This window comes from Balearica regulorum, chromosome 7 (assembly GCF_011004875.1).
Source record: "Balearica regulorum gibbericeps isolate bBalReg1 chromosome 7, bBalReg1.pri, whole genome shotgun sequence".
In the NCBI taxonomy this organism is placed as follows: Eukaryota; Metazoa; Chordata; class Aves; order Gruiformes; family Gruidae; genus Balearica; species Balearica regulorum.
Genome location: NC_046190.1, coordinates 16,730,926 through 16,751,878, shown reverse-complemented (window position 1 = coordinate 16,751,878; position 20,953 = coordinate 16,730,926). Strand labels below are relative to the sequence as shown.

Here is a 20,953-nt window from a genome sequence, read left to right as displayed (position 1 = left end):
CATAGTTTTTGTATAATTTAATAAATATTTAAATCATTTTCAGCCAAATCATTTAACTAAAGATTATTGATATTATGTTGACTACTTTCTAAACTTTAAATAAAATCTAACTGGGGGAGACAAAAAAGTCAGCACTTTTCCAGACATCTGTTTTAATGATTCCACATTTTCTAACAGAAAAAGGTTCCATCAGAATTATATGTCAATTGTAATTTGTGGAACAAATGAACTTTTATTACTTAGTGCTGTCAGCTCAATAGCATCAACACAGCTTTGAGACTGAGAAACTAAATTCTAATATCTCATTCATCAGTGTAAATAATCAAAACCCAGCTTTAAGAGCAATCTTTTATAATCCCCTTAAGACAAAACCTCAAACAGGTCTTTTCTGAGTGAAGAATTTGGCCTACAGAATCCATTTCTGCTAATGTGCACAAAGGAAAATCACAGACTCCTATCAGACCTCAGGTGGAATTTATAGCACTGGTATTCAGGAAAATGTAATTTTTGTCCTATAAATTGAGTATTAGTTGGAGTCACGGAGAAACAGTAACAAGGCACTGCATGAAGCCAATTTCACAATCATTTTTCAGAAAGATACTCTGTCCATCCTGTTATAAATTCATTGCACTCCTTTGTAATTAAAGCAGAAGACAAAAGCAAAACTATCTTTTATCATCAAACTATGTTTCAGCCTTATTTCCAACTCTTAAAAAAATTGCTTTCTGACTGAACATTTCTGAGAGTTGGAGGTTTTTTTAAAGATTTATCTAGTTTTTATAAGGTGTTAATGTAACATTCTGCAAGTAGAATCCTGTGAATTTGAAACCTGTGCAGTTACTTAAAATAACTCTTATAAGAATCCTCAAAGCAGGTTTTAAACTGTGTTCAATGGGTAACTTCTTTGGCTACCTTGAGCTATCAGATAGATGCATAAGGAAGATTTGCTAGAAAGAAATTTGAAAGATGATTTCTTCTCCCATCAAAACGCAAAATAAATCTTAAAAGCTCATGGCAAACTGCTCCCTGTACCTAATCAGAAATTTTTTTACTGTCTTGTTTCCCCTTCACGTACTTTGACTTTTTGGTTTATTCCCTAACTCGCCTGCCAAGATTTTTGCCATTTCCCTTCCATTTTTATTTCTTCCCTTCCATTCTTCTTTTCTTTGCTCATCTTGTGACTTGTCTCATGACGTCTTCTAGCATGTAGAAGGAAGATCAGTAACTGACAATATAACTTACAATTTATACAATTACAATTGACAATATACAGTAACTACAAATATCTGACAATATGGAAGATATTCACATACAGGACTTTTTAATTTTTAAATCACTTAACATTTTCTTTAAGATATGCTTGATTTTATTAGCTCTATGCATAGTTCAACACAGATTATTTTTTAAAACATTCTCCATAGCTGTTATTATTTTGGTGCCAGACAACCTTCTATTATACCTAAGTTCAAATTAAGTTACTGAAAAAGAAACTGCTAAATGTTGTGGGCACCATGAGCTGCCCAACAGATATTACGAGCACTGTGAAGTACCTGGCAGACATTACAGAGCTGGTGGAAGGCTCAGCAAATATAACCACCGTGAAGCCCTCTGCAGATATTAAAAGCAGTGTCAAGCTATTGACAGTCATTACAAACCTTCTCAAGTGTTCTGTGGATATTATAAATAGCAGAGAACTAGATGGACATTATAAATTCTGTATCAGAGATGTGGTAAGGTGCTCTATTAGGAATTAAAGTATGAAATGCTGAGAAATTGCTTTCATTTCTTCTGTAAAATTCACTGGCTCATATTCATTGGCAACCTGGAAATACCAAATAACAGTCCTTAATCGATTCTTCTGATCATTCCAGCATTTTCAGAAGAAGGACTTTTCCTGCTGGTAAATGGATCTCTCTGAAGGTGCCCATGCTGGGTCTCTATAAAATGGCAGCTTGATATTTGAGAAGTATTGCAGATTTTCAAATGTTCAGTAGTACAGGCTACTGAAAACTTCTCTGCCTTTCACTCACAAGAGCTCATTTCTTATTTGTCTCAGACAGGTATCTGTGTTTCCTTAATAATTCAGCTGTTGGACCATCTGTACCTGGTATTCACATCCTTTCACATCTCTCCCAACTTGTAAACATCTGTATTTGCTGTTGAAACCAATTTTTTTGTTATTACTCCAGTCAACTCTGATCTACCTTCTGCTATAAACGTGTTAGCAACACACAACATTTCTCTTGTGGTTATTAGGATAAAAGTGTGACTTTCCCCTTGTTTCCATGAGACATTAGCAAAGTCACCATCCCAGCAATTTTCTGTCATTCAAGAAAGTCAAAGGTTCAAAGATTCTGTGATTAATCAAGTAGGTGTGAAATTATACTTCAGATTCTGGAATCCACCAGCATCACCTTACTCAATGATTTTTTTCTGCAGTATGTGATACTTTTAAAATCTCTGGTTTAGTCTGCTCTTTGCTAGACAGCATTCAGTGCAAGAGCAGTTTTCTTTACTCATTTATATTTTTTTGTTCCCTTCCTCACACCATATCTGTCATGTTTGCTATGGTGGAAATTTTTTTCCAAAAAGCAATTCACTTATAGATCTTCAACTACAGAATTCACCTAACTGAAGATCACTGTAAAAATTCTATTCATCCCCAGGACACAGTGCTAAAATGTATAGTTACAGGTTTATAAAAATGAAGAATATAAGAATGAAATCTGACATTTATGCCACACTGTCAGAGATATAACTTGAAAGGAACAGTCTATAAATCCCTGTAGGAATCCTCAGTTTTATGCAGTATACAATGCAGAGCGCTACCATCATGGGTTAATGTTTTAAATCATAATTACATGTTACCTGATATATAGTCAGGACAGTGGTGTTCCTTTATGTATATATATAATTTTGTATGAAATATAAAACTTGTATTTTTTCCATTCTCTTTCAATCTTAGTTGTATTTTCTCTGCCATATACCTGAATTTCTGGTGTCTATGAGCAAGTCAGATTTATTACTCTCTCTTTTTTTGACATCATTTCTGTTTTTTAATATCTCCTCTGGATTCCACTTCTATTTGTAATGTTAAATGAGAGTACAGCTCACCACATATCAGCTGGTTTTCCTTCAGGTTACGAAACGACAGTCCCTGTAAAGCACTGGGGTAAGCACAAACTGTTTCCTCCGCTATTCGAACTGAAGCATTTCTGGCCCATTGCAAAACCCATTTTAGATTACAGTCACATATGAGGGAATCAGTGTTGAAATGTCTAGAAAGGCAAAGAAAGATTACAATTGGTACACGTGCAATTTTCATAAACATACTTTGTTCTGTTAGATTCAAATTATTTAACTCCAAAGAGAACTAATTCTACATAGATGCATAACTATGAATGTATAATTATAGATGTATAATTATAAAGACAGAAAGATATCCTGAGACAACTAATGCACGTTGTCCCACTGTTAATGATTTCTAAGAGATTATTCCAAAATTCTAGTTTTGGTTACAGAACAGCATCACTGACTACTGAATTAAATTTGAGTATGTGCTACTGTAGAAAGTCATACTATAGCATACTTTCACTCAATAAAAACTCTTTTAAGTAGAAACTTCACCATGGAAGCATCCAGTATACACTTTTAAATCTCAAAGAGGTACATTATAAATAACAGGGAATAGTTATTATAATTGCAGGAAAAATATTTATCATGAGTAGTTTGGTGTATTTAGAGTTATTACATGATGTAATGCATGAAAACATGGAAAGGTATAAGATCATAAAGGAAAAAAAACCCAGCGATGCTAGTCAGGATGGCTAGACTGGGCTAGTCAGGAATCAGGTCAAGTTGTCAGCGCTATACATTTCACTGGGACAGGTAGAAGATGCAGCTCATCAATAGATAACAAAATACTGCATATTTTATGTTTGGAATGCATTGCTAGAAACAATCCTCTTTGAATTCATATTCAACTCTGCTATGTTTATTCCGATGTCTTTCTCAAATATTTCAGATTTCCGAACATAAGGAATCATACTTACAGTGCTTTCAGAGCTAGCAGCTCAGAAAAAAGTCCATTCATGAGACTTGAAAAAATATTGCCTGACAAATTCCTAGGGAAAAAAAGCAATTTACTTACAGTTAGTTATAACAAATACAAGAAGAAAACAGAATTGTTATTGAGTATAATTTTCCCCAATACTAATTAAGAAATTCTGCTTTCTTGACAACAGTAAAAACATATTTAAATGTGTACATTGGGGTTTTTTTTGTAAATAACAGCAATATACAAATCAATACTTTTATTTCTTTTATTTTCACAGCAGCTATACATACAGTTCACTTGGTCAGGAATATTTCTACATATTTAATAGCATAGAATTCTAGAAGACAATATTCTAGAATTTAAGTGAAAATATTGATACAATGATTAGTCAATGAGACCTGTGTTGTATTTTTATACATATAACTATGAAAATGTTAAACTGTTTTTTCCCATCCTTAAATTAAGGACATTTCCATTTTAACTCTTGTTTTACTATTTCTTGTCTTGATGGCTAAATGGATTAAGCTGAATACTTGCAAACAGATGCAATTTAATTTTTCCCAGTTTAATGGTATTGCTCTGCCAGTACCTTAATAGGATAAATGTAAATGCTTAATGCCAAGTAATACTGTCTTTTTCTATACCAGTAAACTGAAAAATTAGAGCAGTATCCAAGATTAACATTTCATAGCTTATGAATTACCTACTTTTGAAATACTGATACATGTTCATTCCTATCCAGTGCCTGAAGCCTACATGTCTGAATTCAAGGATGGCTCCAAAATTTCAGCTCTCTGTGAAATTTCAGATCTCTTCCCTGGAGATTTGTTGTTACATATAGAAACAAAATGTAGACTGGCAAAGAAAATGTTTTCATTACTTTTTCATTAAAAAGGATGGGTTTATAATATCTGATTTTCCCTCTCTTATGTCTACAAAGTGAAGAATGTATACTAAACTCAAGATGCACATTCAGATCAGGAGCAATGTTCCATCAGTGAGAAATCTACCAAGCTGCACAAGATCTGAACCAGCTTCATAAAGTAAGGAAAAACTAAAAATCAAGAACCATGCTTCCTGCAGAAACCTGTACAGATACATATGGATCAATGAATTCAAGAAAGAAGAGAAAATATTGCTAATTTATAAATTACTTTAAGAAAGGTATGGAGCATTCTTGAAACAATAACTAATCTTATATTTGTACACAATTTTTCATCATTAAAATAATGAAAAAAAGAAAATTCATTTTGAACACTTCAAATTTTCATGGTAGTTTAAATAAAAATTCTACTAATACAGAAAAATAAACTGGTTCAGCAATGTTAAGTGAAATTTTTTCTTATTATATTGAGTGACAATGAGACGTGTTGATATAATTGAATTTATCATTAAGATTTTGTTTAACAGTACACCTTTAATACAGTTGAGGTGCAAAGCTGGTGGAAGTGGAAGGCCTTTCAAGCATCTCTTGAAGTATGGGTATGTCTAAAGGTGGAAATGACTGTTTGCTTGTAGCTATCTATTTCCATACTTTTAATAGGTTGGGTTTATCAACAGGAACCAAAAATATTGACCATTTCACAAAGACACAGTTAGCTCTTTATTTAAAATTAAATGGATCTAGTCATGTGCTTATTGGACATAAGCCCTGATGAAGCATATGTTGAAGCAGCTCAGTGAACTGGGATGTTAAACGGACTAAATCAGAAACTGATAACCCTGACATTTACACTGAAGTAAATCAGAAGTGGTTCCACTCATATGAAAGCAGTTACAGTAGTATAAACTTACTGACAGAGGACAACCATGCTGAACTGAAGGACATGGAAAGCAATCTGCCCAGCCTCGCATGGATGGCAGCCAGAAGGCAGAAATACAGGGATTTTCTTTTCTCTGCCTTACCCCACCTGCACTATGACAACACTTTCAATCTGATGCAAATCACAGCTTTTCCCTTAAACAGCTTGCCAGGTTTCATACAGCAACACAAACAGAACACCAAGTCTGAAGTTTGGTAATTCCATTTGGACCAAAGGAAGGCTTTATGTCTGGTCAATATTTTAGGAAATAGGGAAAAACTGTAAGTCCTTTACACAGCTGATGTAGCAGGGTTCATCAGATGCATGGTACGCACCTGCCAGGCACCTGCCAGTGGTGCCCATTCTGGGTCTACTGAATCTAAGTGCTCGCAATAGGTCCTACCAAATCCACCAAGATATCTAGCCAGAACTGACCCACACTGTGTTAACCTAAAAATTCCTGACTCGTGTTTCATTTACAGATTTTTCGTTTCTTTTTATTATGACAGAGAAGTATGTAACCCTTTGCTTCAGTGCTGGAATAACTGAGTTCCTGACTGTTCAAAAGTCAGCACAAAGCCAGCAAGCTGATTTTTCATAGTCTTTCATATTCGTCTGGCAATGGCCTGGTTTGAAGTTTCCATATTACTACTAATAATTAGCAAACTAGGATCATGTTCACAGGGCTGTATAAGTCATAAAGCAGTACATTTCTATGCCCAAGAAACACATAATTACAATACCTGGATCTCCAACAGTGGGAATAGCGTCTTCTCTAATGAAACTTTCAGCAATCTTCTTTAATCACCCCAATAACATATGCATTTCTGAACCAGATATCTGCAGAACCCTGCAAATGCCTGGTTCTGTCAGTTCACATCATTTATGTTATATATTAAAATATCTCCAGATGCATAGTGTTGTGAAATTCCACCATTTCAGATATCCTAAAACCCCACTCTAGCTTGATTTAAAAGGACATTTGTTCTAAAAACATCTGTATTGCCTAGTTTGCAAACATTTCAAACATAACAAATTAATGCACTCCAAAGCTGATAGCACTTACTATGCCATTAACTTCTCCATTAACAGAAACATGTGCTTTCTGTTATATCAGAGGCAAAACATTTTAGTCTTACATATTAAGATCACACACTTTTTTTTTCATATACCAAACACACTTGTGCTTTTATAGAAATTAATAAAACACTTCTGCCAAAAGCTTTAATATAAATGACAAATTCCATAACACATTCAAAGGGAGTTATGTGTCTCAAAGGACCATTTTGAGGCAAAATATAGGTAGATGCAGGAGTATATGAATATGAAGAATGCTTCACTCTCACGAGCAGTTTTTAAAAGCAAAAGCTGAACGCAAGGGTGACAGATTGATCTTCTGTGCAAAAAGACTGGGATAGGAGGGGTAAAACCCAAGAGAAATCCAGAGAGGGCAGGTTACGGTGCATATTTTCCTGATGTTGGTAAAGTGGGGTCTGTTTGATTCACTACGTTATGGGTTTTTTCCTTTATTTCTGGCACCATACAAAGTGATTAGTTGCTTCAATGACAGTGAGGAAGTCACACAAGAATTTATGGTATAATATTATCATAAAGCTAACTGCTGATGATGATCCAGAGGCAGGACGAAGAATAAATCAGATATACTTTAATCAAGCAATTGCAAGTAAGGAAGTAGTTCTGTTTTGAACTTTCAAAATGAAGATCCAGCAGTTGAAACAGGTTTAAAGCTGCAACATTTCAGAACCTGAAGATCTAACTTATGGGGGACTAAAGAAATGAAATCTGGTATATCAGTACAGTGGCACCATCCCAGTATTCCACAGCTTTTGATCCCAGGATTAATGTGGGTGGCAGCTCCATTACCTAGCAGAAATATATTTGCATACATAATTCTGGAACAAAGCACTGAAACATGGCCACTGAGGGGCCAAAAGAGATTTGGAAGATTTGTTGCATTCAATTATGTCACTCCTAGTTAGACTACATGCACCTCATCACAGCATAAACACAGCCAAAGGGTAATATATAAGCCAAAAAGTTAAGCTAATATCTTGGAAGACAAGATAAATCTTCTCTTATACTGTCTGAGGCATTGTCAGCTGCATCTGTCATATGATGTGAAAGCATTTTGGAATAATTTTCCAGAGTACAAATCATCAAATCCAAGAAGGTGTAAAAATTAGATCAGTCTCAAGGAACATAATCACAATTCACTGGCTGCACTAATTTCAGGGGCTTTGTGAAATTTTAGATTTCATTAGTAACTTGAAATTCAATTCCTATTCACTGAACTATACATCCTGATTGCAATCGGAGTAAGAGTCTTCTACATTATCAAAAGGTTTACAATTTTTGGTGATTTCTGCATGTGTGCACATTTTCAAGACAATACTAGATGATACTACTAATTAATTTTTTCTTAATTCAAGAATCCTGTAGGTTGGCCTGTTGCAAATTTTTTTCAAACTGAATTAGACCTACAAGATTTAGTGAAACACACTGTGTTATTTTGTTTCACCTGGTATTTGTGTTTGTAAACAGTATAAAACAGAAAATCTCGTCTCTGTACTTCACAGAAGGTGCATGAAAATATTTATGTCCTTTGCTCCTTCCAGTGGACTCACGGCTCTCCCTACTGGTTTTGATAACAGCCTGCAAAGATCCTTCGGTACTTCTCTTAAAGTAACACAGGAGAGCCCTAATTACCACAATCAACAACTGCATAAATCAATGCATATGTATATAGCTTTATATTGCTCCTTCAGTAATCTAAACCACACACACTTGATGGCTCTGAAACCAGTTCCATGTTTAAGAACTTGTCAGCTTTTCCTTGGTACAATCATGTACGCTGATGTTACACTAAGCAAATGCTTCTACATAATCTTTTCAGAGAACAGCTTTCTCGCGCTCCTGAGATGACAAGTAAACACAATTTAGAAGTATCAGTAGCAACGGAAAGGTGACTTACTGTATTTTAAACATGTTAAAAAAAGTTTGATTCTGGGAAGTTTTGTGTATGAACTTCCAAAGAGGAAAAAGCTAGAAAGTGTTAGAAAAAGTACCAGGTGGCATTAGCTTGCAGTCAAAGAACACTCACCAATTCATAGAATCATAGAATGGTTTGGGTTGGAAGGGACCTTAAAGATCATCTAGTTCCAACCCCCCTGCTGCGGGCAGGGACACCCTCCACTAGACCACGTTGCCCAAAGCCTCATCCAACCTGGTCTTAAACACTTCCAGGGATGGGGCATCCACAACCTCTCTGGGCAACCTGTTCCAGTGCCTCACCACTCTAACAGTAAAGAATCTCTTTCTAACATCTAATCTAAATCGACCCTCCTTCAGCTTGAACCCATTACCCCTTGTCCTGTCACTACACTCCCTGATAAACAGTCCCTCACCATCTTTCCTGTAGGCTCCTTCAGGTACTAGAAGGCCACAATTAGATCTCCCCAGAGCCTTCTCTTCTCCAGGCTGAACAACCCCAACTCTCTCAGCCTGTCCTCATAAGAGAGGTGCTCCAATTATTCCAGTTCTTACAGCAGAGGTAAATTGAGATTCCAGCTCAAATAATTACTTTCAGCATTATGTCATAATATGACATTTCTGAGATCAAGGAACAAATGATACTATGAATGGCAGGGAACAATCCCTGTTGATTGAGATTGTTGTTGTTTTATTTCTTCACAAGATAATCACTGACCCAACTAGAGTAATGCTACTCTTGACTTTGGTTTGGTAAGGAGGGCAGTCCCTATAAAAGATAGAGTCATAACTTTTAATTTTTAAAAGTCAGCCTTTTACGTGGTGTCATCTTGACCTCATGGCAGATCTTTCTAGAAAGATTTCTCTGTTTTTCCAAGGAAATGCCAGAACTGGCTGAAGATGCAGAAAATTAAGTATGAGATTTGTAACACACTATGACGCAGTATAGGAATTTATTTCCCATTCAGGAATGAAGACAGGTGTGAATGAAGATACAGAGCCCTCCTGGGTCTGGCCAAATCTCCATTTAAACCAGGACCCTTCCTGTGAATTGTCCCTTTCCCAGCCAGGAAAGCTGCAGCCAACTTACTCATTCCTAGTACTTGCCTATGCTGTACCACACTTTTGGCCATTCATTTTTGTCCTTCTCTGAACCTTTCCTAGTTTTGGTCATCTTTTTGAGATGAAATTGGAATTGCCCACAATATTCAAAATGCAGGTTCTTTGCTTTTTGCCACAGTACAATGGATGGTCTCTGATTTGTTCTCTCTTCCTTTAATAATACTCCCGAATACATTTTTAAAATGAAACTGAGCAGATGTTTTCATGGCATTATCCACTATAATCTCAGAACATCTTTCCTGTATTTTAATGGTTAGTCCAGAACAGATGGGTTTTTCTCCCTTTCATCACTTTATCTACATTAAATTTCCTCTGCCATTTTACTGCCCAATCATGGAGTCCCGTACATTATTTCTGTCCTTCAAAATCCACCCTTGTCTCTAATTCCCTGGTTAACTTTGCATCTACTCGCGAACTTTGTCATTGCACATTTTATCTCTTCTTCCAGGTCATCTGATTCTCCGTAAAACTGAACAGCCTGGGTACGCTATCATAATCTCATGTTTTCTGAGTGCTCCTTCTAGAACAGCCTGATAACCTATGGATCACACAGGTTCTCTGGCACGCGTATGGATACATAAATTGATTGCTTTGCTCCCCTGAGCATATTCCAGTGCAGTGGCATGTAATAAACCAATGACTCAGAAAGTACCATGACAAATAAAGCGGACAACACACCACCTTAAACAAACAGTCTGAAGTGATATTTTTGAAGAAATTTGAATGACCCTGCTATTCCAAATTTACTTGATACTTCAGACATTTCTTTCTCAGTATATGCTTACTTTTTTCTGTTACACAGTTCAGGAAAAAAAAGTTTTAAAATTCTAATTCATGCGTAATGGATAGAAAGAGCAATGTATCCTTTTTAACTAGCGTAAGTCTCATTTGTGTGCTTGACCTGTAATTGTTCCCAAGACATGCAAAGAGAAATGCTTTCAAACAGAAATGTCACATTCAGCCTCTTTTCAATGCAGAAATCAAATATATTAAATTTAATTCTTTCAATTCTGATAGATTTTACAATTACAAATAGAAACATCATCTTTAATATATCAAATCATCACAATCAAAGGCTCAGGAGATGGGGGTTTTTAGTACAAACCCTATAATTTTCTTATAATGAAAGTTTATTGCCAACTGTACTCAGGTAAGCCATTTTACAGTTTAAAACAAAAGTGCCATTTCACTCACAGTTTCTGAAGACTGTTAAGTCCAACAAACATTTCTGGTGTTAGGCAGCCAATTCTATTATTTGAAAGATCCCTGAGACAAAAAAAAAAGGTGAAACATTAGGTCTATCTTATTTGTATACACACCTACATAATCACATACAGCTTCTTTATTTTTAATACTTAAGGAGTTAGAGACAAACGAGAAATAAAACCTTTTCCCCTAATGTAACATAACTGAATTAAATAGATTTGACAACTTTTATATTTATATTATTGAGCAATATTCTACAATTAAACAAACCAAACTGCAACGTATACTAATTGCATTAAAATGCAATTTTATATATTTAGCAAATAAACACCAAAATTATTACCAATATAAAGAATTTTCTTTATCAAAGTTACTACTACCTGTTTGGTTACTTATGAAAAATACTATGCATTTTGTTGCATGCAATATTGAGCCAAAATTCACACATTTTTACTGTTGACCAGTGTCTCGTGTCATTGTCAGCATCCTTTCTTGCTGAAGAAATCACAGGGCAATCACCCAAGGGCAATTAATTTTTGAGCTAGTAAGAAGGTCGGTCTTGATAAGCACTTGGCGTGCTCTTCTAGGAGCAATACTGTGGCTGTCTCAGAACACAAGCAGTACAAGGCATTATGTTCTGTAACTCTTGTCTGCAGAAAGGTGAATGGATGTTTTCTGTACGAGTCATACATACAACCTAACGTATAATAATACTTATAGGAAGGAGACAAAAATAGGTATGAACAAGTATGTTGTGATAACAACATGAATACTGCCCCTTGGTGCATTCTGAACTAGCGTCTAATTTTTACATATTTGATTTTCAACCTTGACTCAAATTTTCCTTCCTTAGTATGTTTTTTTAAAGAATTGCAGTAATATAAGGATTTGAAGATATTATACATCCATTAAAATGTTAAAATTGATCTGAATATATTTTTGGTTTAGAATCAGTGGTAGTCTTCCAATTCCTTTGTTACATTGTGCATATTCCCTATTTTTCTATTATTACATAAGAACACTAAAGTAATCAAACAGGAGAAGAAAAGTTGTAGTTTGAGAAATCCAGTTATTGCTTTCATGGAGACATATCCAATTAGCTAGAACACGAAGGCAGTGTCTTTAGAATTTACTACAAAGTCTTCCTCCATCAGACAAAGAATATATTGTTGTACAATTAAATGATGAAACATTGCATTAGAATGAAAATATTTTAAATGCTTGTCAGGGACATTAAGTAGGCAACACCTGAGAAAATAGTGTGGATAGCAATATGGTGCAAAAATTGCATATTAGCATTATTCTTTAAGTTTTCGTAATGAAAGCTACATAGCAAAATCTAAAAATGCACGTTTAAGAGAAACAAACAAACATACATATATATTTCTATTAGAAGAGCTAAATAGTAAACAAGAACCCACCCAGAATTGTTAGATGGGTACTGCTTTACTTCCGCCTAAGCAAAGTCTGAACACATATGGAAGAAATGCATCACTGGGTGGGGCATAATTTGGGTAGCAAAAGTAAACTTCATCTAAACTAATCAAAACAAGTGCATATTTCTCTAAGTGTGGCACACAGTAAGATTTTTTTTAACAAAAGGCTACATCTCCTCTTCTCAAAGTTTATTTCAATGAGTGTTATTTTCACAAGATATATGGCAGTGGCTGAAATCTCTGTATTGTAAAACATGTTTTCTAAAAAAACATTAGCAAAAAGAAAAGACAGCTTGCTGCACATTCCTCCACTCTAATATATGTTATATTAGACATAATTCAATTTGTAATGTACAAAGCTGGTGTTCCTTTTCAGGAGTAAAACATTTAACTTACTAATGCTGACTTGTAAAATTGATGTTAGAGAAAACAAAAATCTCCTCTGTTGAATAACCGAGTGCCATAATTTTAGTGCTTCACAAATTTTCAGTTTTCAACAATTTTGTGTGTACCTTTTTGAGTAAACCCGTGAAATAATTCAGTTTGCCATTCAAATATAAATTATAGCAGTTCTCCATTCACAGAAAACATTTTGACGTCGACAGCCTGCAGCTTGTCTGTCTGACTTGCTGTAGCTGTATCTCTTGCAGTTGCCCATATTACATCAGCTTCTGCTTTTCATAGCATCATTTATATTTTACATGAGAAATAAGATGTGAATGTAAAGTACAGTCTTAAAGTAATTACTGTATTCAACATTCAAAAGGAGTTTACACTATTTATTCCTTCTGCTCAACTGTCTGCTACCCCACAGTCACTCAGTGAAGGAGTGCAGAGATTTTCTTGTTTACCATGAAACTACACCGATTTGTACTAAACATGTGGCAGGCTAGTAATTAATCGATTCCCTGTCTCCAGATCACTCCCAGTGTAACTTATCCCTATCAGCAACAAGGGGTGGTTTGGTTTTTTTGAGATCTAGCACAATAAATCTCAACGTTGCCATTCCTAGTTTGCTGAGGAGTCTTTTCTTCTCACTTTTCCCAGTGCCTAATGACTTCCTCTTCCCTGACTTGTCTCTCCTGGCTGACCCAAAGCTTCACCTGTGCGGTCCTCAGATGTGCAGCCCTTGACTCGTACAGGTTTCCTGGTTTTCCCACAAGAGGTCAGGGTTGTGTTATTAGAGTGTGCGGCCAAAGCAACAATTAGCGCTCATTTTGATCGTTCATTGTATTGTTATCCCTGTATACAGATCGAGCAAGAAAGTTTCAACCTAATGTTTTTGTTTGCATTACAAATGTATATGCTATTCTGACTTCATCATTATTATGTCATCGGCTTTCTACCCAAACACACTAAAACTTAGTGGCTGGCGTTACAAAATACTGCTACCCATGCGATCAGAGATGGAAATCTTATACTTAGGTTGTGCAGTGTTCCCTGTATGTAGTTAGGGAACTGAACCTCAGAGCAAAAAAGCAGAAGGATTTGCAAATTTCTTTTTCTGTGGATTTGCATTCCTTCTCATCTAAATCTTCCCATTCCACAAAAGTAATCCCTGTTTTGTCATAGGTTTTCTCATCACACGTAAGAGAGGACACATGATGGCTAGGCAGACTTCTGGTTTGTGCTGATGACCTGCTTAGCGAGTACATGGACATTTGGATGCTGTCACTTGGAAAATTACAATTAAAAAAGGGTTCATCTCACTTTTCCTTTAGGCTGAATAGAACTAAGGAGGATCTGCAGTCCTTGCTAATTAAAAGCAAAAAGGGCCATTTGTAGGATCTTAGTAACTTAGATATTTTTACCCTCTACAAATGTAGTTTAACCATCAGTCAGTGCTTTCAAAAGTATTATGAGAACATTTTCAGAGAAAGGAATGCTAGAATGGTGGACAGGGAATATATTGCATAAGTCTCGTTTCCTTAGAAAACCATGCTAAAAAAAAAAAATAAATCAGAATCAATGAGAGAGGTATGAAAATGGTAGACAAATTGTAAAACGTGACAAAGTTTCCTTTCTAAGAATTTATTTTATAGACCTGGTCTGTGATTAAAGTAAAGTAGACCTTTAATAACAAAAAACCATAGCGTAGCACAAAACATTGTTTACACATATTTAAACCACATAGTTTTATTTCTGATTAATGTCTATAGTGATATATTGTCTGCTAAGTCATTAATTAGGTTTGGTTTTTAACGTTGTAGATGTACTTGTTAGGACATTTATTGGCGAGCAAACATAATTTTAAATGGGAAAAGGTAAAAAAGAAAGGGGAAATGGAAAAAAAAAAAAGAAGGGAAAGAAGAAGAAAAAGTCATGGCAAATTTAAAAGCACAGTGGGTGATTTTGTATTTTACTGCCAGTGTCCTTATGTGATTATTGCTTGGTGGCATATTTGAGTTGCCCAAGGATAGAAATGTCGATACAAACACAATTTTCAGAATAATTCAAACAGAATTAGTACTTACAGGCGCTTCAGTTCTGAAAGTCCATGGAAGGCCCCTGGCTCAATTGTGCTGATCAAATTATTCTTCAGATCTCTAGAGAGACATAATAGGAGGAGCAATTAATTATCACTTTACCTGCCGTACTACTGTTATGCACCAGGAGTGTGAAATGCAATGCAATTCTAACCTTTATTTGTCTTAGCTAAAACCAGGAATGAATTTCTTTTAAATAGTAACACCGAAAAGATTACCTCATTTGCAGTTTACAAAAAACATATTTTTCCAAGTAATATGGTTAAGATTAGATGCTAAAAATAAAAAATCTGCTTGTTTTAATTCTTCTCCTATTTGTACTTTTCAAAACAAGCTTACCAACTATTCTTGCCCCAGGAAAAATATTGTAATCAATGAGTGAATAAAACAATCAGTCAGCAAAGCAAGAGCCTTTTAGTTTGCTTATTCACTGTGCTGTGCACTTTACACTTAAATTTCTCATTTCCATCTAATGTAGGCAAAGCAACTGGCATGTGAGACAAACAGATAGGTCAGGTTTCTGTCCCTAAATACAAGCAACGTCTCATATTTGGCAGATGGGTGCTTCATTTTGCACTTGGTGACAATCCAGAGGCTTGGTTATTGCGCAGATAAAGAATATTTCACTGGCATTAGTAATCTCATCTGCTCTTGGCACAGCGCTTGGGGCCATGACATTGCTCTCAGCTCAGTCCCCACAGAGATTTACTACTGAACTGTCTGAAGACTCTTGTGATGTGAACCCTGAGAAAATGCCTTCAGTGCATTTAGATAAGCAGGCCTAGGAGATAAATGCTGTAAATTCTTGTAGAGTCAGTGCTCATCTTCTGACAATTTGCAATTCATAGGGAACGTCTGGTGCACAGTAATATCAGTGTTGTTTCTCAGATTGGCCACTTCCAGGATATTACAGCACATACACTGCTTGACTGCCAATGTTTGGATGTATCAACAGCCACAGGAGTCATCTTATTTATGACTTCTTATTTTACTGCAAATAAAACGCACACTATGTGAAATCTTGGTTCCACCAGCTCTGATTGCCTTCAATAGGGCAAGATTTAATCTCAAATGTTTAGTTCACAGTAGGATATATTTCAATTTCAAAGTCAAAATCATAAACAAATATTTCTGTATTTTGATAGTCATTTTTGCAGATCTTTTGAATACAGTTCCAAAAATTCGTCTGCCCATTTTGTTTTAGTGATGATGTTGATGAGTGATCTGTCCCTAACAAAGATCTCAGTCAGACTCAACCATCAATTTCAGCTTTCAGCTTGCTATATGCAATACTAAGAGTCCTTAAGAAGGTGATAAAACATTCTGATTACTTATGTACAAAATGTTTTTTCTTACATATAAGAAGTACAGAGCTATCAAATGCACAGCAGATCAAGACTGCAATTTTGATGGAAACACCCACCCCCCGAATATTAGTTCAGTTTAGAAAATATAGATATTCAGTTGCTTAAGTTGTAAAATCTTAACTGTAAACGAGCTTCAAGATAATCACTTAGCATTTGTTAAAGTCTACTCAGCTCAAAGTTTATGCTGCACCATCAGCAAGGTATGATACACAGGTAAGATACATGGTAACGTCACCTGTCCGATAATTTTAGGTTACCATTTCTTCTTTGTTCCATCTTGCTCTGCACAGTGCTTTCATCATGACTACGTGTTGCACCTGATCTTGTGACATTATTGAAAAAAGCAAAGGACCAGGAGAAAGGTAGGAAAATTGAAATCAAACAATAGGCTATGCTTTGAGTCTTTTTAAAATGTAAGTATTGCAAAGCATATAGGTTTACTTATTAGGAGTACCTGTGACTTAACTGAAGTTACAAGCATTCATAAAGCCGTGAAATATATTAGAAAATTTTTTAGCCATGCATGTCTGAAAATCAGTGGTTTAGTTTCTTACTGTTTTTATCTTAGCTTGTTTTAGATATTTCAACAAGTTCCTTTTTTTCAGTTGCTTTTTTCACTAATAAACCATTATCTGTTCATTATGCAAATGAACTCACTAAAATATGCTAATCTCAGTCCGACACAAATACAATGGCTATAACAAGAACATATTAAAAATGCACCAACTATTCCAGTTGTCCAGTACTGATGTAATTTTTAAACAGCGATACATGACTGTATGCACATATAGATACTTTAGGCATACACATCACATGGCATAGGTCACCCCTATTTGCCAGAGCAACAACAGCAGTCTCTCACTCATTGCTAAGCTAGTAAAAAGCATAAAACCCAGAAGTGCTTCCTTTTCCCCGCTGCTGTGCAGTACAGAGATAAGTATGATTCTTATCTGGCAAAGCACACGACCACCCCATGGACAACGGAATTAGGGGCGGCTACAGCCATTCTGCCCTGCTCCCCATTCCCTAATCCAGGCAAAACAGTTTTCTTCCTTGCTTTGTCGCCTTTCCTTTCTGCAGGATTTGGACGAAAGTGACAGTAGCTGATTTAATCACAAATGAAATACAGTGGATGACATTTGTTATCATGAAAACACACTCTATGAACTGGAAGAAGCTTTGGGTTTTCTTTAAATTTTGTGGTCAAACATTTTTGCCTTAGTTCCCTGGTACCAGCAGCAGCTACTAGATCTTTCTGTCTTCATCTGCTCAAGTTGTGACAATTCCTTTACCTCTGAATTTTTCACATCTTGTCATAAACAAAACTGTTTATACAAAACTTTTGCAGTGTCTTCTCCAGAGGCCCATCAATTTGCAAAGACAAGTCAATATGTTTGGTAAAAGTTAATCAACATGAGTGTATTTTCCTTTAATGGTTTAGGAGTTTTGCTGTGTGGGTGAGCCAAAGTTTCATTTTTTTTAACCTTCAAATATTCAATACTAAACACTTTGCTCTACTCTCATTCTGTTCACACCAAACATCAGGGCTTAGCTTTCTCTAGACAGCACTGTTGACAATATCCTCATGCATGAGATGTACATCCTTTTGCTTGTACAGTATGTTAAATATGTAACAAGTTGAAGGAAGTTCTTTAACTTGCATGGAAAAGATTGAAAGGACACTGTTCTCATCATGTGAGCTTCTGAATTCTTAAAACAAACAAACCAAAACAAAAACCCCAACTCAATACTATATATAAATCCTTACGATTTATGCTGATTTATCTCAGGCTTTACCCTGGGACACATTTGAAAACCACTCAGAGGTATAGTTCAGAGCATATACCCACATTTTAGCAGGGGAAACTGACAGTTTTAGTAAGTTTTTTTAATCTTTGTATCAATTCCACACATTCTGTGTTAACTGACAACTCATCTAAATGCTCTGCAAGTCATAATTAGGTGATCGCCTCTCATAGCCAGCAGTGGTAACAGCTCACAACAAATGTAAGCGTCAGTCAGAGTGGCAAACTGTTGGCAGGTGAGGTTTAATGCCAGTCAAAATAACCAGGTAGACAAAAGGTCTTCCATTTACTGAAATCCTCTATGTTCTAGTTTACGGAAACTTTGCTCTGTTTCCCCATAACTTGTAACCACATAGGAAAAACCAGCACGATCCTAAACTACCATCTACAGGAAGAAAAAAAGCCCAGTTTAATGTTAGTAGAAGGCAGACCATTTCAAGGAAAAGTGTCCATCAGTTGCACTGTCCCAAACAAGACATCTGGTCTCCTTATTTTGGAAATTACACTTAAATTAGGTAGGTCATTTTAGTAAGGATATTCTCAGAAAATTGTAGATGATTATACTACCCACAATCCTGGCACTCTCTTAGTAATTAGTATTATTCCATAACATTTCCATACACTTCTGGCATAACAAAATAGGTGTTTTCTTCCTTGTCATCCCTGAAGACTAAAATGTGTTTAAAATAAATAAAATTATCACAACTGTTAATCACTTAGATTAGTGATTCTACGTTAGGAGAATCTATTTGCTTGCCTCACACTTGTATTTTTTACAAAATTACTTTTATTAAGATACTAAATTAGCTTCTCCCATTTTCTAATTTAGCAAAGAGTTTGTAATATTGAAGCCTTATAGCAACGAGTATCAACTTTCACTGAGCTAAATAAAGAAACCAGAGTAAATTTGGTTGTATGTTTACATTTTTTCCCCAAGAGCTACTGCTGAGGTTTGGCAAAAGGTCATGATCCAAGGCATGCCAAACAGCAGTCCAGCCTGGGCCACACACATGCACACATACCATGCAAGTGATTTTATCATCAACCAAAAGTAAGAGAAAAGGGAAAGAACCCCAGTATCATAATATTGAATGACCACAGCGTGACCCAGTTAAAGTCCAAAAAGAAAGCATTTTATAACTAACAGTTATGGTTTTGCATCATTTCTGATGCAGCATTCTAACTTTAAAGTAGCTATTCTGAATCTGAATGACGTGTCATTAGTGGTGTGGGTGTATATATCTAGTGGTGTGACCTGAAAATAAATCAAAACCAAGTGTCCCATACAAGTACAGATAGATGGAAGCTACATGAAGTTAGCTGTAGTCATAACAACTGCAGCACTTATATCAAGGCTGCACAGCTACACAAAAATAAAATACTACGATATTTATTAAAATATGTTTCCCCTAATTTTATTAGAGTTGCTAGATATACTTGCTGCATGGTACTCTGATCTTAACTAGACCCGAACAGGTAAAAGAACAATACAGAATGGACCGTGTTATGATTAAAAAACAATCTCAAATGGTTAGAGTAAGTTAACAAAGGAGAGTTTCCTCTTCACTTACAAGCCTGAACTTACATAAATTACATACAATAACCATTAAGCGCTGTCTTCCTACATGTCTGTAGATAATTTGTATGTATATGCAAATAATAGTCCCACAGGTAAAAACACTCGAGGATTCTTTTACTAAGTATCACAAGCTGCTGGGAGTTTATCATCTTACACATTAATCTTTGAACTGACTTTTACTTACTGAAGACATTTAAGAGGAGTTACCTCAACAAAAACAGCTGACTTAAGGAGGGGAAATCTGTGTTTGAAATATTCACTTCCTGATGGCTTAGCTGAGAGGTAAATGAAACAAGAGGAAGAGACGACTAATGGGACTTTACAAGAACATTTAATAGCTAGTCCAGGCCTCTCAGCTATTAGAAATCTTCCGTGGCCAAAGCCCTGATTATCTAAATGTGTTCTTGAGATTCTTAATGCTTCAAGTTCACAGCATGCACTTACACAGTATAAAACATAGTGGGAAAATCGCTAAAATATACAGAGCCCATTAATAGAAGAATCCATTTATCTTAGACTACATTCTGACATTTTGGGCATTTTGTACCAACATCTATGCCTTCAGACACTGCAGATTCTTCCCCCAACTTACAATATATGTACTGTAGTTATTTTGAATACATATTCATAACAAGAATGTTCAACTAATTCCAGTACTTCGTTCAAATTCCTGACATCGATACATCTTTCATAAAAAATTATAGGTTGTACCACGAGGACATCTGTGTTTAGAAAGCTGTCATTATGGTGCTGCAAACTTTCCAAAAAAGCTCAGAGAAGAGCAATCAGTTGTTGAGCAGATGCCAAATACCAGTGAAATATGACTGACTTTCCACATTTTGCATATTACTATGAAACAACAACAACAGGAAAAAAAAAAATAAGGTCACATCTTCCAGTTCTTTCTCATGTGAAATATTCCAGCTAAACTAAATGGCACCTTTGCTCAAGAAATTAATGCAGACTTGGGCCCCTTGAAGAAGATTCAATTTAAAAAAAATTATGATCATGGTGGTAGGAAAGAGGCATAGCCAATGATGAAAGACAACATTTAGCACCTATCCTGCAATCACGATAGTGACTG

General features: G+C 35.6%; 1 protein-coding gene across 1 annotated transcript in view; it reads right to left on the bottom strand.

Moving 5' to 3' along the window:
* Positions 1 to 20,953, bottom strand: part of ADGRA1 (adhesion G protein-coupled receptor A1) — a 284,157-nt gene that overhangs the window by 167,237 nt on the left and 95,967 nt on the right. The window contains exons 3-6 of the mRNA XM_075758192.1: positions 15,107 to 15,178; positions 11,185 to 11,256; positions 4,053 to 4,124; positions 3,115 to 3,278 (exon numbers count right to left, since the gene is read on the bottom strand). Of these exons, the coding sequence (XP_075614307.1) occupies positions 3,115 to 3,278; positions 4,053 to 4,124; positions 11,185 to 11,256; positions 15,107 to 15,178 (380 nt within the window). The remainder of the gene's footprint in view (positions 1 to 3,114; positions 3,279 to 4,052; positions 4,125 to 11,184; positions 11,257 to 15,106; positions 15,179 to 20,953) is intronic.